The sequence below is a fragment of the Lepidothrix coronata genome, unplaced genomic scaffold, assembly GCF_001604755.1.
Source record: "Lepidothrix coronata isolate B3197 unplaced genomic scaffold, Lepidothrix_coronata-1.0 Scaffold78, whole genome shotgun sequence".
In the NCBI taxonomy this organism is placed as follows: Eukaryota; Metazoa; Chordata; class Aves; order Passeriformes; family Pipridae; genus Lepidothrix; species Lepidothrix coronata.
This window is the reverse complement of record NW_016690258.1, coordinates 2,932,178-2,955,260: the sequence shown is the minus strand read 5'-3', so window position 1 is coordinate 2,955,260 and position 23,083 is coordinate 2,932,178. Positions and strand designations below refer to the sequence as shown.

Here is a 23,083-nt window from a genome sequence, read left to right as displayed (position 1 = left end):
CCGGCCCCGGTCCCGCCCCGGGGCGGTGCGGAGCGGAGCGGCCCCGCGCTCCGGAACGGGCGGTGCTGCCTTGCCCAGCCGTTTCCTGCCCGGGACGCGGCGGAGCGGAGCCGAGCGGAGCGGAGCCGAGCGGAGCCATGACTCACCAGACCGGCATCCACGGTGAGCGGCGCCCGCCGAGCGCGGGTCCCCCCCCGGCCCTTCCCGCGGGACCCCCGCAGCCCCCGGACCCCCCCGGGCCGGGCTGCGCCCCCCGCGGGAGGCACCGCCGGGGCCGCGCCCCGCACATCCCCGGCCCCGCCGCGGGCGGGATGCGGGCGGTGTCGCGACAGCGGGGGTGATGGGGGCGATAAGATGAAGGTTCCCGAAGGAGCCGGCAGGTTTCCTGCGAGTAGCGGGGGAGGGGGACACTGAGTCAGGCTCGGAGCGTTTGGGTGCCGGGAGGAGCTGCGGGAGGGGGGTCTGGCTCCGGGGTGCCGCGGGTGCGGGGCTCTCCCGCATCCTTTGTCTGGGCTGATGCTCAACAGCCGCTGTAACACGCTCGGGCAGAAGTGTCACGCACATCTGCCTGGCCGCAGCCCCGGCCACCGCGCCCCTCCCGGCGCGGATGCTTGTCCCCGGCTGCCCCCAGCCCAGGGGAGGTGCGGAGAGCCCGAGTGTTTTCCTGCTCCCCTGCTTCTCCGCCCGCTCCCCCCAGGACTCAGCCAGCGCCCCGAGACGACGGCTTTTGCATTTCTGGGTGCGCTTGGTGCATGACTGACTGTGTGTCCTCACGGTATTTCCCTCCTGCCCCCCACCTCCCAACTCAATTAGCAATATTAATCAGGAGTAGAGGTGCTGCATAATTTATGTAACCGAATCAATATGCGAGCAGGGATGTGAGAGCAGCCACCCCTGGAGCCCTGCTCCGCGTGGTCGGATGTGAATCCAGCCCCGCAGCATGTCCCGGGAGGAGAGCAGGGACATTGTCACAGCTCCCTTCCTCACGGCTAGCACCTGTGCACCAGGGTGTGAGTTCGTGCCTGCTCTTCCTTCGTGCCATGACCATCCTTGTTCCTTGAGCATGCCCAAGAGCATCCTTCCCCTCCAGATGCTCCAGCGGGGGCTGTAGCTCAGAAGTGGCCAGCGATGGTGCTTGGATGTTTCCCCTGCTTTGCCCAGGAGAGCAGGTGGTTGACAGCGTTTGGGTTCAGATTTCTTTGTTTCTAGTTTAAACTTAGATCCTAAAGTTCAGGCTCTAATTAAATGATCCCTGTGTTGTAAAAATGTAATAATAATTAAAAAAGGAAAAAGAAAAAATCGGCAGGATGGATCCCAGCGCCCACCTGAACTCTGAGTGTGCCGGTCCCGCTCTGCAGAGCTCCCTGTGGGGTTTGGGCAGGCAGGGCCTCTTGTGCTGTGTGCCCCAAGAGGCTGCTGCCTGTTGCTCACCAGCTGCACCCAGCTGCTCCTATGCCACCGGTGCCATCTTCCCTGGCTCCCTGTGGCTATTGGGGAGAGAGATGTGCCAGGTTGGCTCCCTCTGAGAGCACTGACCTTCCCTGACCTTGATTGCCCACCGCTTGGCAAACCCTCTTTGACTAGTGATGGGAGTCACCCTGAGGCACTGTTGCCCGTAGGATGTGACGTGCCCGTCAGCAGTGCTCTGAGGGAAAGGGGAAGGGACTCAGACTTCCCCTGAGGAGCTGCAGCAGTGCAGGGTGGGGATTGACCCAACTGCTCTGGCCCAGCAGCAGATCCTCGAGCTGGCAGTGGCATAAAAACCTCCCTGTGGTTATGGAAAATAACTTGTGTTGGGTGGCCTTGCTGTCACAGCATCTTGGACGTCTCTGGGTCCTCTCTCCATCCCCTCCTGTGTGGTCCCTCTTCCGGGAAGCCGCTGTTTCCTCTCTGAGTGCAAATCTGCCCCTCCAACACCTGCAGTGCTCAAATGGGGCACTCCAGGCTCTAAAGGAATCCCCCAAGGGGGATTTGGGGTCTTTCAGTCCTCCCCACCCCGGCACAGTGATCAAATTAATCCGTTTGCTCAGCAAGGAGCAGATTCCATATCGAATGAGGAACAGCAATCCCACTGCTGCTTTCATCCCCTCTGCTGAGGCGCTGAGGTCTGTTGTTTGCTGAGGAGGAGGGATTTTCTGCATCTTCCTGGTTCCTGGGGCCTTGTTATCTTTGTGTGCACCCATTGCTTTGTATTTTTTCATTGCCATTTCTTCCTTGTTTGCAGGAAGGCATCTGCTCCCAGGGGAATTACGATCAGATCCGATGGCTGGCTTAGGGGAGGTTGTGGACAAGCTGGTGAGGGATTTTGCTCCTCACTGGGCTAGATCCGTGAGAGAGCAGGGTGATGTGGTCATAGGGAACACCTGGAGCAGCCCCCTGCTACAAGGCTACCGTGTCATCCCAGCTTTTGGGGAGACGTAGGTGGCCCCCAGGGAGGAGAAGCAGTGGCAGTGAGAGCTGCAGGTTCAGGGTGTGTAATCAGGGCTGAGCCTTTCATACAGGGGCAAGAGGCTAATTATGATTTTTTTTGTGTATCCCTGGCAGCTCCCTTGAAGGTGCCAGCAAGAAAACCAGGCTGCCATGGAGACTGCCAGGCTGGGGAGGCGGTTGGAAGCTATCAAGGGGTGCTGTGGGCTTTTTGGGGCTGGAAACCTACTTTTTAGCTGCAGCTGGGAGGGTTCATTGAGTATTTTTGCAGTCCATGTTCTGCCCTCAGCAGCGTTAGATGGGGACAAGCATTCACTGCTTGAGTTTAAAACCTTAGGAAGGTGATGCTGAACCAGGGCTTTGATGCTGGTGGGAGGTCATCTGCTTTCAGTTGCTTCTGGGATCTCTTTCAAGACCTCTGGGTAGAGAGAAAAAGTCTCTTAGAGGGTATTTTTTTTTTCATCTAGAAGGTAAAGAAATCAAATGCATGTTGTTTCTTCAACCCAAAAATAGAGTTTGGTGGCTGCTCTTTCTGGGGGAGGTGGCAAGACCTGGGGATGGGGGAGGATTTTCACTCCCATCCACAGCTGAGCTGTCACTTTGCCCCAGGTCTGGGTCTTGCATTGGGAAAACATCTGGTAGGAATGGAGAAGCATAAGCACACAGGCAGGAATACTGTCAGATGGGAAAAAAGGAGGGACACAGGAGCTGCTGGGTCTGCAAAGGTCTCCTTGGAAAACAGCTGGCTTCTTGGCTCTACAGTGGGAGGAAAGAAGGACCTTCACTCCCCATCCACCACATCCTCAGCCCCTCTCTTCTTCCTGTCCTGGGAGGCAGCATTGGCTCCTGAGGCACCTGGACACCTGAATCCAGGGCAGCTTTGTGGCTGGAATGCTGGGATAACCCCCTAACCAGGGATATGTCACACCACGCCATCAGCGGAGGAGGAGAAGGGATGGCTGGTTCCTGGCCCCTGTTACCCATGGGGGACAGAGGGCACCAGACTGCTGCAAGGATGGTTTTGAGGAGCCAGTCTCTGCTTGTGAGCTCCTTCCTTGGGCCAACACCCAACTCAGAGGTTGATGCCCACTTTGGGGAATGGCCCATATCCAAGTGGATGGCACGACAGGATGACCAGGAGGGCAAGTGTGGGTGGAAGACCAGACAAATGCCCTGAGATGTCAAATCCCTTAAATTTAAACACCTAAAATGGTGGGGGAGAGGAAATCCTTCAGAAAGTGTACAGTGAGAGACTGTAAATGCAATGAGATCACTGCCAGGGTCTGTCCCTGGCCCTCTGTTCCCTTCAGTACCCAAACCAGTAAAGCCACTGGTGGCTTTACTTGGGCAGAGAAAAGCAACAGCAACCAGCCACTTCTGCAGGCACCACTGCTTTGCTCTGGGATCCGATTAATGCTGCCTGCAGGGTGGGTGCTGCCCACCCTGGAGCAAGGGAAGGGCCAAATAACTCCGATCTGAGGTGGCAAAATGGAGACAGGACAGGTCATGGGCACCCATGTGGAAAATCGGGTGTTGAGAAGCAAATGGCTGGTGTTGGCTCAAAGTCTCTGGGCAGGATTTGCACTACAGACCAGGAGCCATCCGTGTGAAATCCTGCAGGAATACAGCCTAGCCCCACAGAAAATCGGGAGAAAAGCTCTGCTTGTCTCCTTCCTCTCTTGCCCTCTTTTTCCCTCCCTTCCTTCTTTCTATTTTCTTCTGACATCTGTAGCTTTTTCCCCACAGAAAAGATTCCATGCAAGGACATATTTATTTTTTTCCACGGTGAGGAATAAAATCCTCTTAGCACTTAAACTGGCCATGCGTGTCCGTCAGCAGCAAAGCTCCCTGCAAGCAAGCGGGTTGAGCAGGCGCTGCGTGACGGAGTTACACCGGGATAGACTGAAAAGAAGGAATTTTAGCAGCAGCAGAAGCTGTTTTGTGCCTGTTGCAGTTGTGTCCTTTCCTGGACGCCCAGACAGGAGCTGGGCAGAGGCGACTGGGCAGGGAAGGCGTGGGTAGTGCAGGTATAATGAATGTTTTATTCATCAGCATCTCGACTTCTGTCTGGCCAAGCCTCCCTGGAGCTTGGACAAGTTTTGCCCGGGTTTGCGGCTGGTTTTTTTGGCAGAGTTTCCCTGTTGCATCCCAGGCATGCTTGTGCCCTGGACGGTGAAAGGGAAGCAGCCACTTAGAGCGGCATCGTCTTGAAGATTATGTCCAGGGAATGAAAGATTGATGGCTGGGGGCTCGGGTTTCCCATCGGGGAGGAGAAGGTGACTCGATGTTATTGAGAGAGGCATCTGTTTCAGGGAACATGTATTATTGATCTGGGAGCTGGGTGCTGGCACCGGGATGAGGGGGGATTGGGAAGGGTCAGATAAGCAAAAACCTGTTGCTGCCCAGACGAGCGAACAGGATGGAGGAGGGGGAGGCGCGGGGGAGGCGGCCTGGCTGTCGCCTCCATCCCCATCCCCGCGGTGCTTCCCTGGGGATTGCATGGGCGGCTCCGCTGGCACCCTGGCATCCCCAGGGACAGAGTGGCCGTTGCTGTGGCTACGGCTGTCATCACTGCCGGGTGCCTCTCTCCCCCTCCGGCCTCCTCACAGCCCGGCTCTGCTCAGATAAGCTAATTGAGGCTGTAAACATTGGAAAAAAGCTCCATTTGGGAATGGCGTTTGATGGGCTGGTACCTGCAAGCACCATCTTTCAGCAGTTTAGGCAAGCATGATGCCTCAAGCCCAGCGTTGAAATCTCCTGGGGACTGATCCAAAGGGGCACATCCCAGGGCAGGGCAGTGTCTGCTCTGGCTGCCAGCAGCACGTCTGAGCAGTAGGTGCAAGGATCTGGCTGCCCTGCTGCTTCCCCAGCTCAAGGGATTCAGGCTTTGGGCTGTGCCTGCTCGGTGCTGCCAGAGGGAAGGCACCGCTGTGCCTTCCCACCACAAGCTCCAATTGTCCTCTGGCAGCTTGCCTGCAGGATCAGGGACACCTGAAGGCCAGCACTGCCCAAACCATCACCTCCCTGCCATGCCATGAGCTGCCCAGCCTGGGTGCTCTGGTGCTGAGGGCTCTGCTCAGCCCTCCATCCCAAATGGGTGGCAGATGTCACTGGGCAGGGAGGTTGTGTGGTGCAAGGGGACCTGGGACACGCTGTTAGCAGGCTGCTAAGTGCAGGTGGCTCATGAGTAGGGGACAACTCATCTGCAGCCTACGAACAAGTGGGAGAGGGAGGTGCTGCACGACTCGGTGGCTGGAGGAGATTTTGGGCTGGGTGGGTGGCTGAGGAGGCAGAGGTGCTTGTGCCCATCATGTCTGCCAGGAGGGTGGACAGCAGGGCTGCCTTGTAGAAAGGCCAGAAGGTTCCTCAGATGCCACCAAGCTCACCTTGCCTCAAAGCAGCAACATCCCAGGAGCATTTCTGGCAGTTTTTCAGGGCAGGAATGGATACTTGGTGTCTGTCTTTCCCGGGGTTTGATCACCCTCATCATGAGATTTCCCAAATGCCAAGGTGGGACCTGATGTTTCTGGCTGGAAAACCAGTACAAACTGTTCATGATTTTTCTTCTCTGCTCTGGGCTGACCAGCCCCAGTTCCTTTGGTTTCTCCCACACGCTGTGCCTTCTGGCACAGGTGCTGTCTGTGCTGTGCCTTGCTCCTTGCACGATGCTGAGCCTGGATGTGCTGTTCCTGCTGTGCCTGCAGCCTTGTCAGCACCAAATAACACGGTCATGCTCTTGTTCGTGCCTTCACGAATGACTTTGCCTGCCACAACGTGAAGCAACTAACCTGAACTTGGCTTGTGACCCACCTCTCTTCTCTGGAGCTGCTGGACCCTGCCCTGCATCATCGTAGCTGGGCCTTCCCCTAGTTACGGTTCTTGGCTTCCTATTGAGTTTTATCCTATTTCTTTTTTTCCCAGCCCATTTCTCCAGTCTCCTGAAAGAACGGTGAATTTTTCTCCAGCGTGTGCTTGCATCTCCTCTAGCTTCCCACCTTACAGCTGCAGGAAGCACTACTGCAGCTGCCAGAAGTGTTCATGGAAATGTGGACAAACCTGGACCCACCACAGGTCCCCAGGAGACCTTGCTGGATCCAACCTCTGATACCTCCCTGAGTGAGTTATCCATGCGGTTTTGTGTCCATGCCATAGAGGTTCACCACCCCCATGTTTTCTAAGCTGGCTTGAGACATTTAGAACCAGAGCTGAGACCCCTGAAGCCCACAGGTCTGTGGCTCTGCTGGAAGAAGTGTGAGGGATCTCATGCGATTTGGTCACAGTAGATCAACACAGGCTGTAGCCCAGCTTGGATTTGTTTCTGGATTATTTGTTCCAGTATTTTCCAGGAACCCATGTCTAGAGGGTGAGTTGGATGTGTGGGTCCCCTCCAGTCCTCTGCCCTATTGCACCTTCCTTTCCCTGGTTTTTATGGTTTCCCCACATGTGGGTTTTTCAGCCCTTGACTTGTGTCCTGGACACTTCTGGGCAGGAGATGCCATGTGGCAGAGGTACCATCTCCAGGGTGAAGTCTCCTCCCTGCCTTTCTTCCAGAGCCAGCTGTGGACTTCTGTATTGATATTTCAGGCACGTGAGCCATCTCGTCAAGTCTGCTGTGCCAATTAAATCGTAATCTCGCCGTAATGAAACACTTGCCAAGCTCATGCTCAAACCTTCGCTGGTTTATTCCTCTCCCTCCTCACTGTCTCTTGGATCTGCGTCATGAGAGGCAGAAGGGAATGTTGAAGACACCCTGGTGATTTTTTTTATTTAAATGAAAGTTGCTTTTTTTTTTTCTTTTTATTTCAGCAGATTTAAAGCTTGGAAGCCCCCTCTGAGATTTCTTTTTTTTTTTTTTGCTGCTGTCTCCTCTGGAAATAGTATTCCTCCTTGGCAGACCTTGTGGTATTTTCCTGGGCTTGTCTGGCAGCATCCAAGCTTTTCCTCATCCCCTTCAACCCTTCTGTACCTACACAGGTCCCAGCTCTTGGTCATCACTTGTCAATCACAATTGTCAATCATCCCAGCTGTTTATCCTACACTTCAGGGCACTCCTAGCATTTCCAAGTGGGCTAGCAGGTTGCATTTGCCCAGACTCCTGATTTTCCACACCCCCCACATGCCCTCGGGTTCTGGGAAGGATGAGGTCAGGCTGGAGAGATTTGCAAGCTGGTTAGTGCTGCAGAGCTTTCCTGTTTCTTCCCCAAAGTTGATGCTACAGAAACATCCAAGACGGTTGTTATTCTCTCCCATTTTGGCAGTTTAACAGGAATTGGTGAAACTTAATGCTTGTTAGGAGCTTTTGTCTCCTGCCCGAGGTTTCCTGGGTGTATAAATGTCTCTCTTTCTCTTCCTCTTCCGCCCCATGTGTTTGCTGTAACCACAGATGCTGCCAGAAGGAAACAGCCACTCTCAACAGAGAAAGGGGCTAAAAATATCGGAGTATCCTTGGTTGGGCACAGCAGGAGCAGGCAGAGCTCCCAGCTGGCACTGGGAGAGTGTGAAGGTCTGCTCTGGGAACTGGGAGGGCTACATGCCTTGATGCTGATGGAGGGAGAAGGATGGTTTGCTTGTGGTGGGATAACACCAGCAAACCACCTGAGTGGCCCCTGAAATGCCATTAGGGAGTGATGTGCCTTCACTGGGGTGTCTGTGTGCCTGTTCCCACAGGGTCCTGTTGGAATGGCTTCTCTGGGTTTGTATGGGAGCACTGCTGCCTGCAGGGAACCAGCCTGGAAACTCTCCCTCAGGTGTGCCTCTTCTCTCCATGGGAGGGGAAGCCACTTGGGCCTCTGACCATGGCAGGCTTTGAGCTGGTGGGGCAAATGCATCGCAGAAGTGTCACTTGTGGGGGACAGGCAGGAGTTTCCTGGGGGCACCCCAGGGATTCCTTCTCCCTCGTGGCTGGGAGAGCTGCGGGCAGTGCCTCAGCCCAGGGTGTGGCTCCAGGGGACAGAGGGCAGTGCTGTGTGACAGTCCTTGGCCACCATGTCCCTTGGGTGGGTGCTGGATAATGTTGAGGCTCCTCCTGTGGTGATGCTGGGGCTGTGCCAACTCACTGCTGGAGGGACTGAACCAGAATGGATACAGCCCTTGCTGTGGCACATCCCACCACTGCACCTTTCCATCTGATGTAGGGATGGCTTCCTTTGCAAAGTGCCTTGACCAAGGATGCTCTCAGGCTCCAGGGACCCAAGCAGGGTTCCCTCCTGCTGCTGGCTGCTTTGGCGCAGCCGTCAGTAATGGGCAGGTGGCACAGCAAGGCACCAGGAGCAGGGCGCTGCTGATGGGAACTGAGCACGGATCCTGACGTGGACTGAGGGGCGTCTGCCCAGCTCTCTAATCTTTGCAGTGCCACTTTAGTATTTCTAACAAGTGCAGCAGCTTTGAATTCACAGGACCCCCTTGGCTGCATGGCTGCATCCAGCAAAGGGCTTGGGTGTGTAACTGAAGGGATTTCAGGGGGAGCTGGCCTGGGAGATGTTCCTTATCGGGGGGTCGGCCCCTCCAGGCCTGCGGCCTGAGCATCGCCTTCACACGCAGCATGTCCTGGGTGGGATGGGGAGCTCTGTGCCAGTAATGCTTTCAGGGTGGGGAGATGAAGCCTCCCATGCTGACTGTGGGCTGCTCCTTCAATATCCACTGCCTCCAATTGCCTCCTGGAAGGATGCTGAAGGTTGGTTGCCATTGCCCGGTCTCAGGGATGGGGGATGAGCAGGAAGGTGGCTCCCCTAAACGCTTCCCAAAAGCCTTGTGCAATCAAAGCCCTGCTGGCTCTGGAGCAAAGCCCTGGGGCTATTGCCTTTCCCTTCCCCAGGGCTCAGCTTCAAACCAGTGTCTCCAGTTTGGAGCCGTGCTGGTTCCCAGCCGCTCGGGAGCAGCATCCTGCCGCGTGTCACAAGCCCGGGATGTCACAGCCTGTCGGGACATCTTCCAACCACCCCTAGTATGCAAACCCCGCCGCTCTGAAAAGCGAATCAACTTGTCACTTGAGCTCTCCCTGCCTGCATTGGCCAAGCCATCGTCTAAATTTGGGTGATTATGTTCACCCAGGCCAAGTATCAGGTTCTCTGGATCACATGTGCTCCCAGCTGCTATTTAACTGCGACACCTCAGGGAGACGCAGCACTTTACTCCCAGCTTTTTGGGCTTTTTACTATTATTTTTTTTATTATAATTATTTTTTGGCACCAGAGATTTGATTTTTTTACAAAACATTTTTAAATTTCTATCCTGCCAAGTTGATCCTCTCCCTGGTCAGTCACCGAGAGCCCAGCACCTCCTTTGATTGCTAAATCTGATCACGATGTTTCTGGTTCTTTCAGCCACCACAGAATTAAGGGACTTTTTTGCCAAAGCCCGGAACGGTTCAGTTCGGCTCATCAAGGTCATCATCGAGGATGGTAAGTCCTGTTTATAAGTGCTTTGATTTACACCATGTCTGTTCTCTGTTTCCTCTCCTCCTCTCCTATTCACCACTGTGGTGCCAGCTCCTGTTTTTGGAAACCTCAAGGAAAATGCTCCTGGGGTTTCCTGGCACGTGGCAGCCCAGACCTGAAATACAAGCCCAAAATCTGGCTGTGCTGATGAGCAGCTATTGGAGCCCTAGGGCAGCTCCTGCGGGGAGCAGTGACTTTGCCAGCAGAGCAGCACTGGTGTCCGGGATCTGTGCTGGGCTCTGGGGGGCTTTTGCTGCTCTTGTGTGGAATTGTGATGGGAACCCTGTGACAAACTGCTGCAGGGACCATGGGACCTTTGTTGGGGGTGATGCACAGGCATCTTCCTCCTCAGATTTGGCATCCCACACCAGGTAAGGAGGTGTTTGGGGCAGGGGTGGGCAAGGGGGTGTTCTGTGGCACAGGGCCCAGCACAGGGCCCCAGTTTCCTCCCACAAGGGATGCTACACTCAGAAAGCCATCCCATCTCATGCAACTGCCCCTAGCCCAGGATGCAGGTGGCACCAACCTGCCTGTGTTTGTCCCATGGGAAGGTGCCTTTGGGTGGCCTCTACATCTGTCTAGTGAGTGGAGCAAAGCAGTGATTGAACATCCCAGCGGGGAGCCACTGTGGTGTAGGTTTTCCATCACCTCGGCCTCATACAATTGCATATGAATGACTTGTTTCTCCAGCAGCAGGGACATTAATGCCCTGCCAAGCTGCTGTCACCACCTCCCTTGGTGGGCCACCAGGACCATGCCACAAATACTGAGGTGGATGTGGTCGTAAGGAGCCCACAGTGACCTTTGGAGTGGCTGCAAAACCCTGTTTGGAAGAGCAGCAAGACTTAAAATGCCACTTGAAGGGACACAGCACTGGGGCTACAGCAGGTTCAGCTGTTTTGGCTTTGTCCTCGGCCAGGTCCCTGTGTGGTGGGATGAGACATCCACATTGTTTCTTGGGAGCATCTTTGACAACAATTTTGCACTCTCACCTTCTTTTGCTTTTAAAAAGTGGGAGTCAGGTTTGTGTTAGGATAACGCAACTCATGGATGTCCATAAGCCTGGTCTTAGGCTTTGGGTTGTGGCTGGTGACACCAGCAAGTGAGACGTTTTATCATCAATGGAAAACATGTCCTACCATCTCTGCTAAGAATAAATAGGGTATATTTATATGTCCGATGTGGCAGCGGCAGCTTCATGGACCATCCTCACCTGGCAGTGTTTTGTGCTTCACAGTCCAGCTCTCCCACTCTGCCAGCTACTTTTCCCTGGCCTGGACGAGCCATGGGCAGCTCTGGAGGCACTTGGGTGCCTGCAGAAGCTTCTGAGGTGCAGCAGAGCCTGAGGCTCCTGTGGGTAGGCAGGAGGAAGGAGAATTGGTGGGAGCACCTCTCTGCCAAAGGGCTTGAACTGTTGTGGACAAGGTGGTGGTGGTCCCACCAACCTGACTCAGGGACAAGGCGCTTGGCCTCTCTGGGCCACCACTCTTTGTAACACAGGGAAGATCAGCCCACTGGTACCCACTGGAGATGGACCTTTGGGCGGTAATGAGCGTCCAGGCAGATGTCACAGCCAGATAGAGGGACTCCAGCATGCTGGTCCTGGAAGGGATGTGTCCCAAGCTGGCTGGGAAGGATGTACCAGCTGCCCTGCCTGAACAGGGGATGAGGAAGAGGAGCCTCCATCTTTGTTTGGTGGCTTGCAGACACCTTGTGCCCTGCTGGGCATTTGTCTCAGTGCATTTCAGAGCAGGCAACAGCGGGTAGAAGGAGAGGAAGATGGTGCAAGGAGCCTTATGGCTGATGCTCTGTGTCTAGGCATTCCCAAAGCCACATCTATGGCTGAGCAGCCCTTTGGAGTGATTTGAGCTGATGCTGCCTTTGGAGACCTACTGGGAAAAGCTATGGCTGGATGGAGGAGGACTGGGAGAGCAGGATGTGCACCAAGGCTCAGCAGCAGTTTGCTGGCATGAGAACAGCTTGTGGTTCAACATGTTTTTAGATGATGCTCTGCTTCTCACTGTCAGCAGGATTCTGGACAAGGTTGACTTTGTGGACTTCCCTGTTGGGTGCCAATCTTTACACTTGAGTGCTGTTGTGCACTGAGATTTGCAGATTGGAGCTCTTGTGCTGTCCCCCCATGGCACCCACCAGAGCTGAAGGCAGAGCTTCCTTGTTAGGCATTTCAGAGTGAGGCAGCCTGTGTGCAGTGAGTGCTGGGGGCACCTTGAGGGCCAGAAACACTCCCAGCTCTGCTTTTCTAGCAGCAGCTCCCAGCAGAAACGGTGCCTGAAAGAGCCAGTGCCGACGATGATGCTTTGCTTGAAGGGCGGTTGCTTCGAGTTTCCTGACTCTTCCCAAGGAGAAAAATTTGGCCCTGAGTGGATTGAGCAGAACTGCAAAGAGCCTAAGGGAAAGTTGGAGGCTGCCAGCTCACGGCAGCACAGCCAGGGTCCGGCTTAGTCACATCCCGGGAATAGCCTGGAGTGACTCAGCACCGATTGCTTCGTGCGTGAGGTGTTGGTATGTGTTGCAGACAGAGATACCCACGAGCTGCCAGTGGGTTTGGCCAGGTGAAATTCCTGCAGTCTCTTTGGGATCCCAGGCCTTTGTGATGCACAAATCTATTTGCAGAGCTTTGTGCTTATTTTAGGGGTACATGGAAGTTTTTATGCTTCTTTCTCTGAACAGGTAGTTTTGTTGAAGGTAAAGTATTTCCAGCACCTTGTTCTCTGCTGTCCTTGTTACTGAACTGGTAACTTGTGCTACCCATGCTCAAATAACTGGATTCAGTGTGTGATGGCAGATGCCGGGGTGGCACTGGGCAGGGAAGGGCTGCACTGCTGTCTTCAGGAATGTCCTGCTTGGGTGGGAAGGAGGGATGAGAGTAATTCCTTCCAAATCCTTTATTCCTCAACTATTTTCTTTAAAAATTTCCCTGCCATGGGATTTAGAGCTGCTGGCCTGAATGGGTTGGGAGAGGGCTGTGCCCCAGCCAAGGGGCTCCCTGGCTCCCAGTGGGCAGCAGGGCTGTGGGCAGAGGTCCAGGCAGGGCATGTGCCAGGCCAAGCATCCCCTCAAGTGCCAGTTGTTCAAGGCCCTAGTTCATTTGCTTTGGCACCTCCAGATTTTCCTAGATCTTGTTCTGAGTCCCATAATCTTCCTCCAGACCTTTCTACATCTACAAATGGAATAAAAATACAGTCTGTTTTCCAGCAACCTACACTAATCGTCTCCAGTGCCAACGCTTTTCCATTCAGCCATCCCAAAGCTTGATTTGACCCTCACCAGGGGGTGGGTTTTATGTCTGTAGGATGCCTGCTCCAGTGTTTAAATCTCAGCTGAGCAGTGCCCAGCTCACAGGGCTCCCAGCCCTACTGCCACTTGTGTAGCAGCTGAAAAAATACCCTCCAGGTACTTGAGATGCTGCTACGTGTGTGAAATACTTAGGTTACTTCCAGAGGTTGGGTCTCTCCTGGCAGAGACCCCAGGATGGGGTCTCTGGGACACCCCTGATTTCCACAGACATAAGCTTTGGGTGTCAGCTCTCATTTTGTCCCCTCTGTGGTTAAGGGAATCTGATGTGAGCAGCTTTGGCTCATGGTAGTGGATTTTGCAATGAGACCTTTATTTTTCTCAGCACCCCAAATACTGGTGTGTCCCTGGTGAGATATTATAGTGCCCCTAGAGCTTCCCAGGTGGGATTGGAGAAGTCTCATGTTCCCCTGTGAGCAAGAAGGGATGGTTGAGAACTACACAACTGGAGGGAGCAGAGGGGAAGGAGGCCACAGGTGATCACCAGAGAGGAGACCTCGGCAATGAGGAGCACTGGAGGGGAGGAGATGGTTGAGAGGAGGCAGTGGGATGCTGGCAGAAAACCAGCCCCTCCAAAGCAGCCACAGCCCCAATGGCATCTCCTGGGGGGTCACACCTGGGGGTGTACACTGCTGCATGTGGCTCCAGGTCACAGTGTTTTTCTGCAGGATGGCATCGTTGGTGCTGGAGCTGCAGTGAACCCTTGGGTGAGCCACCGTCTGGTCCTGCAGAGTGAGCCTTGTCTTCATCTAACACCCCCTTCTCTGTCTTTTCCTTCCAGAACAGCTTGTGCTGGGAGCCCACAAAGAGCTGTCCCGGCGCTGGGACGCTGACTACGATCCCTTCGTGCTGCCCCTGCTGGACGAGCAGCAGCCGTGCTATGTGCTGTACCGCCTGGACAGCCAGAACGCCCAGGGATACGAATGGCTCTTCATCTCCTGGTCCCCCGACAGCTCCCCGGTGAGCTCCGTGCTGGGCTGTGACATCCCAGCAGGGAGAATACACAGACATGCTCTGGGAGGTGCAGGGGGGAGGAGATGGTGGCCAAGGTGACTTTTGCTCTGGGGGTGAGGAGGAGCATTCACACCCTCCATCACTGTGCCTGGGTTAAGAAGTGGAGTCTGCTTTGAGGATGGGGGAATTTTTTAAGACACAATGAGATGCACTGGGACTGTGTCTCTGTCCTCTTTGCCTGAGGAGGTGACAGGGCTGGGATGTAGAGGGGGGAGCGGTATGGACCACAGGGCCAGGATGGAGACATCCCACCATGGCTCTGGGCAAAGGCATTGCTGGGAAGAGCCGGCACTGGCACTGAGTTGCCTCCAGCCTGGCCCTGCTCTGCTGAAGGAGTGGCTGCCAGCCCTTCTCCAGGCCTGGCTCCAAAATCTGGTGTTGGAGATTGGGCAAAAAAGGGCTGCTGGATGAGAGGCAGGTTTAGAGAATGTCAGCAATATGGCTTGGAAAACGTCATCCTGTTGAGCACGTCTCCAGAACGGGCTTTTGGTGGGCCTGACATTTACTGCTGTGTTAACATGTGTGCTTGCCATCTGTATACATATATATGTGTGCATGTATATATATGTATATACACACACATATGTGCATATATATATATACACACATATATACTTATATGTATACTTATTTTATATTTTATATAATCTTTATGCTATATAGATTTACTGCCATGTTAATACATGCACTAGTCATATATATATAAATATATATACAGACACAAATATATGTAATATATATTATTTTATATATTATAACATGCATATATAAAAATACCCACTGCAGTTCCTTGATATATATCTAACAATTAAGTATTATTATATATGCACACGTATATGTATACACACATGTATATACAATTATGATAAAATGATATATCTAATTTTATGTGTGTATATGTGTATATGTATATATACATGTGTCTATATAATAATATATATTTTAAATATATATCTTTCAACAAACCACAGAGGGTCTCATTGCAAAAGCACACTGTGCCCAGGAGCACCTGCCAAAGCTCTTCCCTGCGTGTTGCAGAACGAGGCAATAGAAGTGCCAAAGGCAAAAGTCACTTTTAAGTGGCTCCAGTGGTATTTGCACCTCCTCCAACCCAGGTGTGGGTGAGAAATGGCACACTGGAGCTCGGGGATTGGAAAGCAAAGCATGGAATAAACTGTGGGATTGTGGGCTGTGCTTGGCAAGGCTGCGCCAGGCGCTGGCAGCCCTGGAAATAGTGCTGATGGGTTTTCCCGCCTGCTCCCCACTCAGGGATGCTGCCATTAGAAATCAGACTGAGCTGGAAACTGGGTGGTTGCTCCCAGGAGGGCTGATGTTTGTGGAGCTGGTGGTGGGATGGTGTCTGTGAGCGCTGGGCACCTCCCTGGTGCCCTGTGCCCCTCTGTGACGGCGCTGCTGCCCCTCTCCCCGGCAGGTCCGGCTGAAGATGCTCTACGCTGCCACCAGAGCCACGGTGAAGAAGGAGTTTGGAGGGGGGCACATAAAGGACGAGATGTTTGGCACAGTGAAGGTATGGTGGTGGTTCCTGGTGCAGCCTTTTGGGTCCTTTTGAAACTTTTGAGTGTCAGCAGCCTACCCCGGGCTCAGTGCCTGGGTGGTGGGATGTGGGATGCTGGAACAGCACAGAGGTTGGTTCCTCACGCTGCTTTAGTCTCCTGGGTGGCCACTGCCACCTTCTCCTGCCTACATGGCTGTGGTCTGTAATAGAGACCGTGGAAGAGGTGGGAGGAAGACTCCAAGATGTGGAGCTTTACACTGAGTGGGAGAAGCACCAGGTGGTGGCAGTGTCACTCCAGCAGCTGCCTGTGTGCCAGGGTTATCCCTCCTCCTTGGATGGAGGTTTCTCCTTCTCTTCTATGGGCAGAAGGAGCTGCACAGCTAGGGCCTCCTGGGCATCAGTCCTGCTGGGGCTTCTGGTGCTGGTGGGATCCAGGGAGATCCCTACTCTGCTCCAGAAGATTCCCCCTCTGCTCTGGGGCCCCGCTCTGCTGCTCCCGGGCTGTGGGTTCTGCCTTTTCTTCTTACTTCCATGCTCATGAGCTCCGTTAATCAGCTGGAAGAGTCACACTGCCACAGCCACAGGTGCCTGGAGAAGAGCAGGGTGGTCTGAACAGGCACAAGCAGTCATGGACACTGTTTAAAATCAAATGTGGGATTTGCTTGGAGCCATCCAAGAGCACTACTCAGGTTGATCCTCCTGGTAAGGAGGGAGCCCAAGACCCACTGGGTTGCTCAGACTTAGCTCAAGGCTAGGGGTGCATCCTGATAACCACCCCTGATGTGTCTCCCTGTCCCTGTGTCTGCAGGAGGACGTGTCCCTGAGTGGTTACCAAAAGCACGTGTCCTCCAGCTCTGCCCCGGCCCCGCTGACCGCAGCCGAGCAGGAGCTCCAGCAGATCCGCATCAACGAGGTGGGTGTCCAGCAGCCCCAGGAGAGGAACTTGAGACCCTCTGAGCACGAAGGGATGTGGGATGCAGGGAATGAGCATTCAGCTAGAAGGGATGGCTCATTTTTACTTTGCTCCCTTGTACCTCTGCAGTTTAACCCGTTCTCGCCCTTGCCGAGGTGACCAAGCCTCCTCACAGTCAAACTGTGGTGGCATAAAGAGGAATTTACACTTTTTTTTTTCCTTGAACATGAGCTCAGGACTGCATTTTGCTGGCAGTCAGAAGATGGTTTAGGGCTGAAAACAGGCAGCAGTCTCTAACCTTTGAGTGTTGGGGCAAAAGCCAGCGCTGAGTTTGAAGTCGTGGGGGAAGCAGTAAGAATTCAGGCTTATCTTAGGGCTGCAGCAGCATCCTCTCCCATGCTCTTCCTCTTTGTCTATAAATATGAGGGATACTGTCCCAAGAAATACAGATCTTAGCCAAAATTTGGGGGCTTACATGCTGGAGAGGATGTGGAAGTGTCACGGGGTGGGGCTGGGGGCAGAAAAGGCTGTAACACCGTCATCTCCCTGCTGACATTCACGGCATTCATGCCAACCTCTGAGTGAAACACCGAGGCAGGGAGGGGGGTTGGATCACTGGGTGGAAGACCACCTGGAAGCAGTATTTTTTGGGGGACGAGGGGATTTCCCTTTGATGGAAAGCCTTCCTCTCTAGAGTAGTATCCATCTCTTCCACCTGCACTGAGGCTTTGAGGCTCACGGGTGGATCAGGAAATGCCTGGGAGACACGAAGCCAATCAGCCTGATAGTACTAATTAATGGCAACGATGAGGCAGGAGGTTTCCACCTGCCAAAGCAGGTCTGGGGGTGGTGAAGTTGAGGGATGTCTGGGAGATGCCACTAAGGGGTGGTCCCCACCATGGGTCTCAGTGGAGTTATCCCAGCTCCCAGCCTGGAGGGGTTGGGCAGGATTTGTGCTGGGGGATCCAAGGTGATTCCCATGCTTGGAGAAGAGAGAAGTGCTGATGGTGGTTCTGCAGCTCATTTGGCACCTCGGGATGTCTGTGCCATCACCTTGTCTGGCCAGTGCTGCAGGATTAAGTAGTTTTGGGGGGGTGTTGGGCTGTGTCTTACAGTCATGTGGCCCAGGTAAGTAGTGCTTGTGGTGCTCATTTTCTGGGTGACCTGCCATGTTCTCCTTCCCTCCCTCGCCTTTGTGAGACACAGCTCTTGGGTGGAGATGCTGCTGCCATTTAGTTTGTTTGGGGTTATTTTAAAGGTACATGGTCTCCGGTGTCAGACTGGACCATGGGGAGCAATCACCAACATTTAGAAAGAGATGAAGATGGATGTGTTTTTGCCTGTGGATTTAAAGGTGGGAAGTGGCCGATGCCGGGTGAAGGGTCGCCGTGTTGGTGTTGCGCCCGCTCGGCCCTGCACATGGAGCAGGAGGTGGTGCGAGCTGTGGTTTGGGTGCTCGGTGCCACACTGATGTCCCCGGATTGGGAAACCCGGGACTCTCAGTAAATGCAGCTTGGAGCGAGTTTCTGGAGCCCTGCAAAGCAGAGGGCTGTGATCGAGGGGGTTGTATGGGAGCAGCTCACAACCTGCAGCCCCCGCTCGGTACAGCGATGCCTCCAGCCTTGCCTGCAGCGTGCAGGGTCCCTGCACACGTGTGCACCTTGTGCACAGGGTCCTTCCACGTGCTTACATGTTGCAGTTGCCTTTGGGGGAGCAGATCCAGCGTGTGGGAGCGAGTGTTCAGGGCCAGCAGTGACCTGGGACTTGGGCCCAGGGCAATCCCAGACCTCAGCTCTGACCTCACACTGTGTGTCTGCCCAAGCCCCACTAGCAGTCCAGGACCCTGCACATCCCCCTGTGTTCAACCTGTCTGTCAGGATTTTGGAAGCGACACAAGGGACATGGTTTCTTTAAAAGCCACCAGCTCACAAGTGCTTTGCTGTGCCCCTTGCCTGGAGCTGCTGCTGGAGGCTCTGCTCCCCTCTTCTTTTGCATTGTTGATTCACAACCTTCTGAGACCCTGGACAGGTTGGCAGTCTTCACCCTGAACATGGCTGTGCTTCTTGTCAGGCAGGAACTCTCTGGGATCCTCCTCAGCCACTGGGAAAGTGCAGAGAGGGGGTGGGAGGGGAAGTTCAGCAGCAAAGCAGGAAGGGGCAGGCCATGGCTGCAGGGCAGCAGCTTCAGGACAGGCACAGCGGCCTTTGACCCTGAGCAAGGAAGGACTCAGGGCTGCATGTCCCCCAGGGAGGTGCCCAGCCTTTGGGAAAGCAGGTTTTAGGCTGGATGAGCCAAGCTTTCCCTGTGGTTTGAGGGCTGCATAGACAGAGGTGATATCGTGAAATACTCTCTTTCTTGACAGCTGCTTGGGAGCTTAGGGAAATTTGCCATTTGCTTTATATCTATATATATTTTTAAATAGCTGGAAAATGCGAGCTTTGCTGAGCTGAGAGTTGTCAGCAGACCGTGGGCTAAGAAACAGCTTTGAATTTTGCATTGAGCTTAACACCCACGAGTGGGGAGTCTTTCTAGAGGTGTAGCAGGTTCAGAAACACAGCGGGGAGCCAGGCATATCCCACTGATGGGGCTGGGGGAGGGGGCAGGAGAATTAAAAGGAACTAAAGGTGGGGGGGCCATCACAGTGTGGAAGGGGGTGTCATTATTGGCTGTGTTGGAGGGTGGGTAGAGCAGAGGCTTCGCCAGAGACCTCCCATGAGGATTTCACCATAAGACAGAGAAGTGCTCATTAACCAAGGTCAGCACCATGCTAGGAGTGAGGAAGGAGGTGGGGAAAATCTAACCTAAAGGATATAAAATGACCCCGCAGGCAAGCCTGCTGCCAGCAAGGCTGGGCAGCCAGGACGTGGCATATGCTCAGCAGTCCCATGCTTGGCTCTTGGGCTGTGCCCTGGGGAGTGTTTCAGGGAGCCAGTTTTTTGTGTTTTTGAAAAGGGAAGGAGTAGAAAATACAGAGGGGTATGGGGAAATTGATGTTGCTAGGACAAGGTTCCATCTCGTGGTGTTTTTGGACCTCAGTGTGCTTTGTGTTGGAGCTTGAGTTCTCTCCAGTCCTGCTATAATCCTCCCAGTCTCCTTACGTTTACAGGAGAGAAAGCTGAGGGTCTGGGGGTGTTGGCAGTGGTGATGTCCTTGCGCTGCACCTCTCCACAGGGTGGGACCAGGCAAGCTTGTGTGCATCCTGAATCCCTGTGTGCTTTCCCTTTCACCCTTGCTGGTGCCATGGCATCCCAGGGAATGGTAGGACAGCAGAGCTGGAGGTCAGCTGGACTTTGTGCCCATCTAAGCAATTATTTCCCTTTCCTGAGAGCTGCACATTCACACCCTGCTCATCCTCCGGGGTGCTTGGTGTTGATAGAGCTTTGGGCGTTTTTTTCCTCCTAAACCTTTGGCGTAGCCCAAAATCTATTGCTGAAAATGCTGGAACTCCTCCAAACCCTGGGCTGGGGCCACCCTTGCTGGGGAGCCAGCAGGATATGGGGCAGGGACAGGCTCTGCACAGAGACATTGGCAGAGACACTGCATGCAGGGCTCGGAGCTGGGGGTCTCCCTCCCACTCCTCCCCAGCTCTGACATCTCCTGTGTCATATTTTGCTGCTTTCCCTGCCCACATTGCCAGGACTGGCCTTCCCTGGCCTCCAGCAGGGACGTGGTACAGCTTCATCCTCCCGGGATGTCCGTGTGTCCCCCACCCCTTCTTGTTTCACACGAGACACCCCCCCATCCCTGCGCAGGGTGCTGTTGACAGTGTGTCTCCTCTCCCCACGCTCGCAGGATTCCTGTTCCCAAGACTCGAGCACCGAGATGGTAGGCTGCTCTGCCTGCTTGATGCCCGGTTTTCCTTCTCCTGGCATTGTTTTTCTGCATGCTCTGCTCTGGGCACCCGAGCCTGTCGTTCCCCAGGGGTGTGGGTGCCATGTGAGGCTCCTGTAACAAAGGGCAGCCCTGTAAAGAGACCCACTTCGGTGCTGCCGAGTGGTTTTGAGATGTCAGCTCAAACTCCTGCATTTCTCTTGGCATGCCTTGACTTTTCTTCCTTCTCTCTGTCAGGGGGAGGGCAATGAAGAAAGAAAAAGCCTTAAAGGTTGGACTCTCTATCCATAATCTCTGAAACAGATCCCAAAGGAAAGGGACCCACGCTCGCTGCAGAGCACCTGGGTTAGAGCTGCTGGGCTGTTTCCCTGGGAGGGGGTCTTGAGGTGGGAAGGGCTCCTCCGCCATCGGGGTGACGCCATCTCCCTGTATTCTGTGGCAGATGGTGGGGGGCTGTTGCTGCTGCCCATCGCTGGTAGAGTACCCCGACCCCGAGGAGGTATGGTGTGCCCGCCGCGCCCTGACCCCCCTTCCCCTCCAGTCCCCGTGAGGGACCCCCGTTGTGACTGGATGGAGGCACCCGGGGCGATGCCATGTCTCTGCAATCTCTTTCTCTTCCCTCTTTGAAGTGGGGTTTGATCTCCTGGACTAGGGGTTACAGGCAGCAGCCTCAGGGGTTGTGGGGAAAACAGCGTCTGGGATCTTTCCCAACTGTGGATCTCCAGTTCCCCAGCTCCAGTGTTGTAGGGAATTCCTGTGTGCTGCAGTTAAACTCACTGAGGAGGGTGGGTTGTCCTCCCTGCTGGTGGGGACCTGTGCAACTGGTCATTTCAGCGCTGTCATTTCAGGGCTCCCCCTGTCACACGGGTAGCAGTTGGAGATGATTGGAGATGGAAATGTGCCAGCACTGGTCGCAGTATCCCTGTCAGGGACTCGCTGGGAAACGTTGGTTTTGAGCTGGTCTTTGCTGAGAGTGCAGTGTGGGGTGCAGGGGTGCATGGCTGGGCCCAGGTGATCTCCCAGAGCAGTGCTACAGTGACAAGCATCACCATCCTCAGCCTGGCTGACTTTTGGCAGTTTAATGCTGTAGTCCCTGTGAGCTGGGTGTCAGGAAGCTCCTTGGATGAGAAGCTTTTAGCTGCAGCACTGGCTGGTTTTCCTTTCTCTCCCTTCCCCACCCTTTGCCACTGTGCCCTGACACTCGAGGTGGTTTCCATCCCCAGGTGAAGACAGAGATCAGTGTGGAAAGCAAGCACCAGACACTGCAGGGCCTGGCCTTCCCCCTGCAGCTGGATGCCCAGCAAGCCATCCAGGCACTCAAGCAGAAGAAAATCAACTACATCCAGCTGGTAGGTCCCTCACATGGCTCCTCTGTGCCCCACTCCCCTCGCTCTTGCTACCATCTCTCACTCCTGTTTGCTCCCCCGTCCCTCTGTCCATCAGAAGCTGGATCTGGAGCGGGAGACCATCGACCTGGTGCACACAAGCCCCACAGAGATTTCTGACCTGCCCAAGAGGATCCCCCAGGACTCAGCTCGCTACCATTTCTTCCTGTACAAGCACTCACATGAGGGAGACTACCTGGAGTCTGTCGGTGAGAGCCTTGGCACTGGGGATGGCTGGGAGGGTCCCTGTTTTCCCTGGACCATTGCTCACATGCGGAGCAAGCAAGGATGGGGATAGGGATGGTGCAGCAGGGGACCTTGAGTGCTGCCACAGAGGATTTGTGGGGGCGGTTTGGTGGCCAGTGCATGACAGGCATAACGGGGGAGATTTGGGAGGGGTGATGGATGGGATGGCTCACCTTCTGTCACTGAATAAACTGGGATTCTCAGGGCTGGAAAAGATGTGACCAGGGTAGGATGCAGCTGGTGTACCCTGGCCATAGGCCTGGGCAGCACCCCAAGCCCTGCTCTCTTCTCGCAGTCTTTATCTACTCCATGCCTGGGTACAAGTGCAGCATCAAGGAGCGCATGCTCTACTCCAGCTGCAAGAGCCGGTTGCTGGACACTGTGGAGCAGGAATTTTGCCTGGAGATAGCCAAGAAGGTAAGTGCGAGCCCACCCAGAGATGAGGGAGCAGAGACCCGTGCTGGGCATCAGCAAGGGACTGTGCTGCAGCGTTTCTCCAGCCCCTCTGGAGGGCTTGGGGGCGAGTCGTGTGCCCCAAAGGCGCGTCTCAAAACCCGAGGGAGCTGCTAATTCCCTTTGCCACTGCGGGTGCAGATCGAGATCGACGACGGAGCGGAGCTGACGGCGGAGTTCCTGTACGAGGAGGTGCACCCCAAGCAGCACGCCTTCAAGCAGGCCTTCGCCAAGCCCAAGGGGCCCGTGGGCAAGCGGGGACAGAAGCGGCTGATCAAGGGGCCGGGCGAGAACGGCGAGGACAGTTAGATCCCGCAGGGCCGGGCGGTGAACGGACAGCATCCCCGCGGCGCTGCCCACCTTCCTCTGCGCTGACCTGGGGAGCTTTCCCTCCATCTCAGCCTTTTTTTTTTTTCCCTCCCTTTTTTTTTTTTTCCTATTTCATTCCTTTTTTAAACATCAGGATGGCTTGTTGCACCTGGGGGCAGAGCGATGGGGAGGGTTCAGGGCTGTCGGTGTTTCCTTTCCCCGCGTCCTCGTGCGAGCC

The 23,083-nt window shown here is 54.6% G+C and overlaps 1 protein-coding gene across 1 annotated transcript; it reads left to right on the top strand.

The window, feature by feature from the left end:
• Positions 1-69: 69 nt before the first annotated feature.
• On the top strand, positions 70-23,083 carry TWF2 (twinfilin actin binding protein 2). Its single transcript, XM_017819983.1, has 9 exons — positions 70-162; positions 9,750-9,827; positions 13,960-14,138; positions 15,625-15,720; positions 16,517-16,621; positions 21,676-21,801; positions 21,896-22,046; positions 22,379-22,500; positions 22,678-23,083. The coding sequence occupies exons 1-9, from the start codon at positions 138-140 to the stop codon at positions 22,843-22,845; spliced, it is 1,050 nt and encodes a 349-aa protein (XP_017675472.1). The 5' UTR covers positions 70-137; the 3' UTR covers positions 22,846-23,083.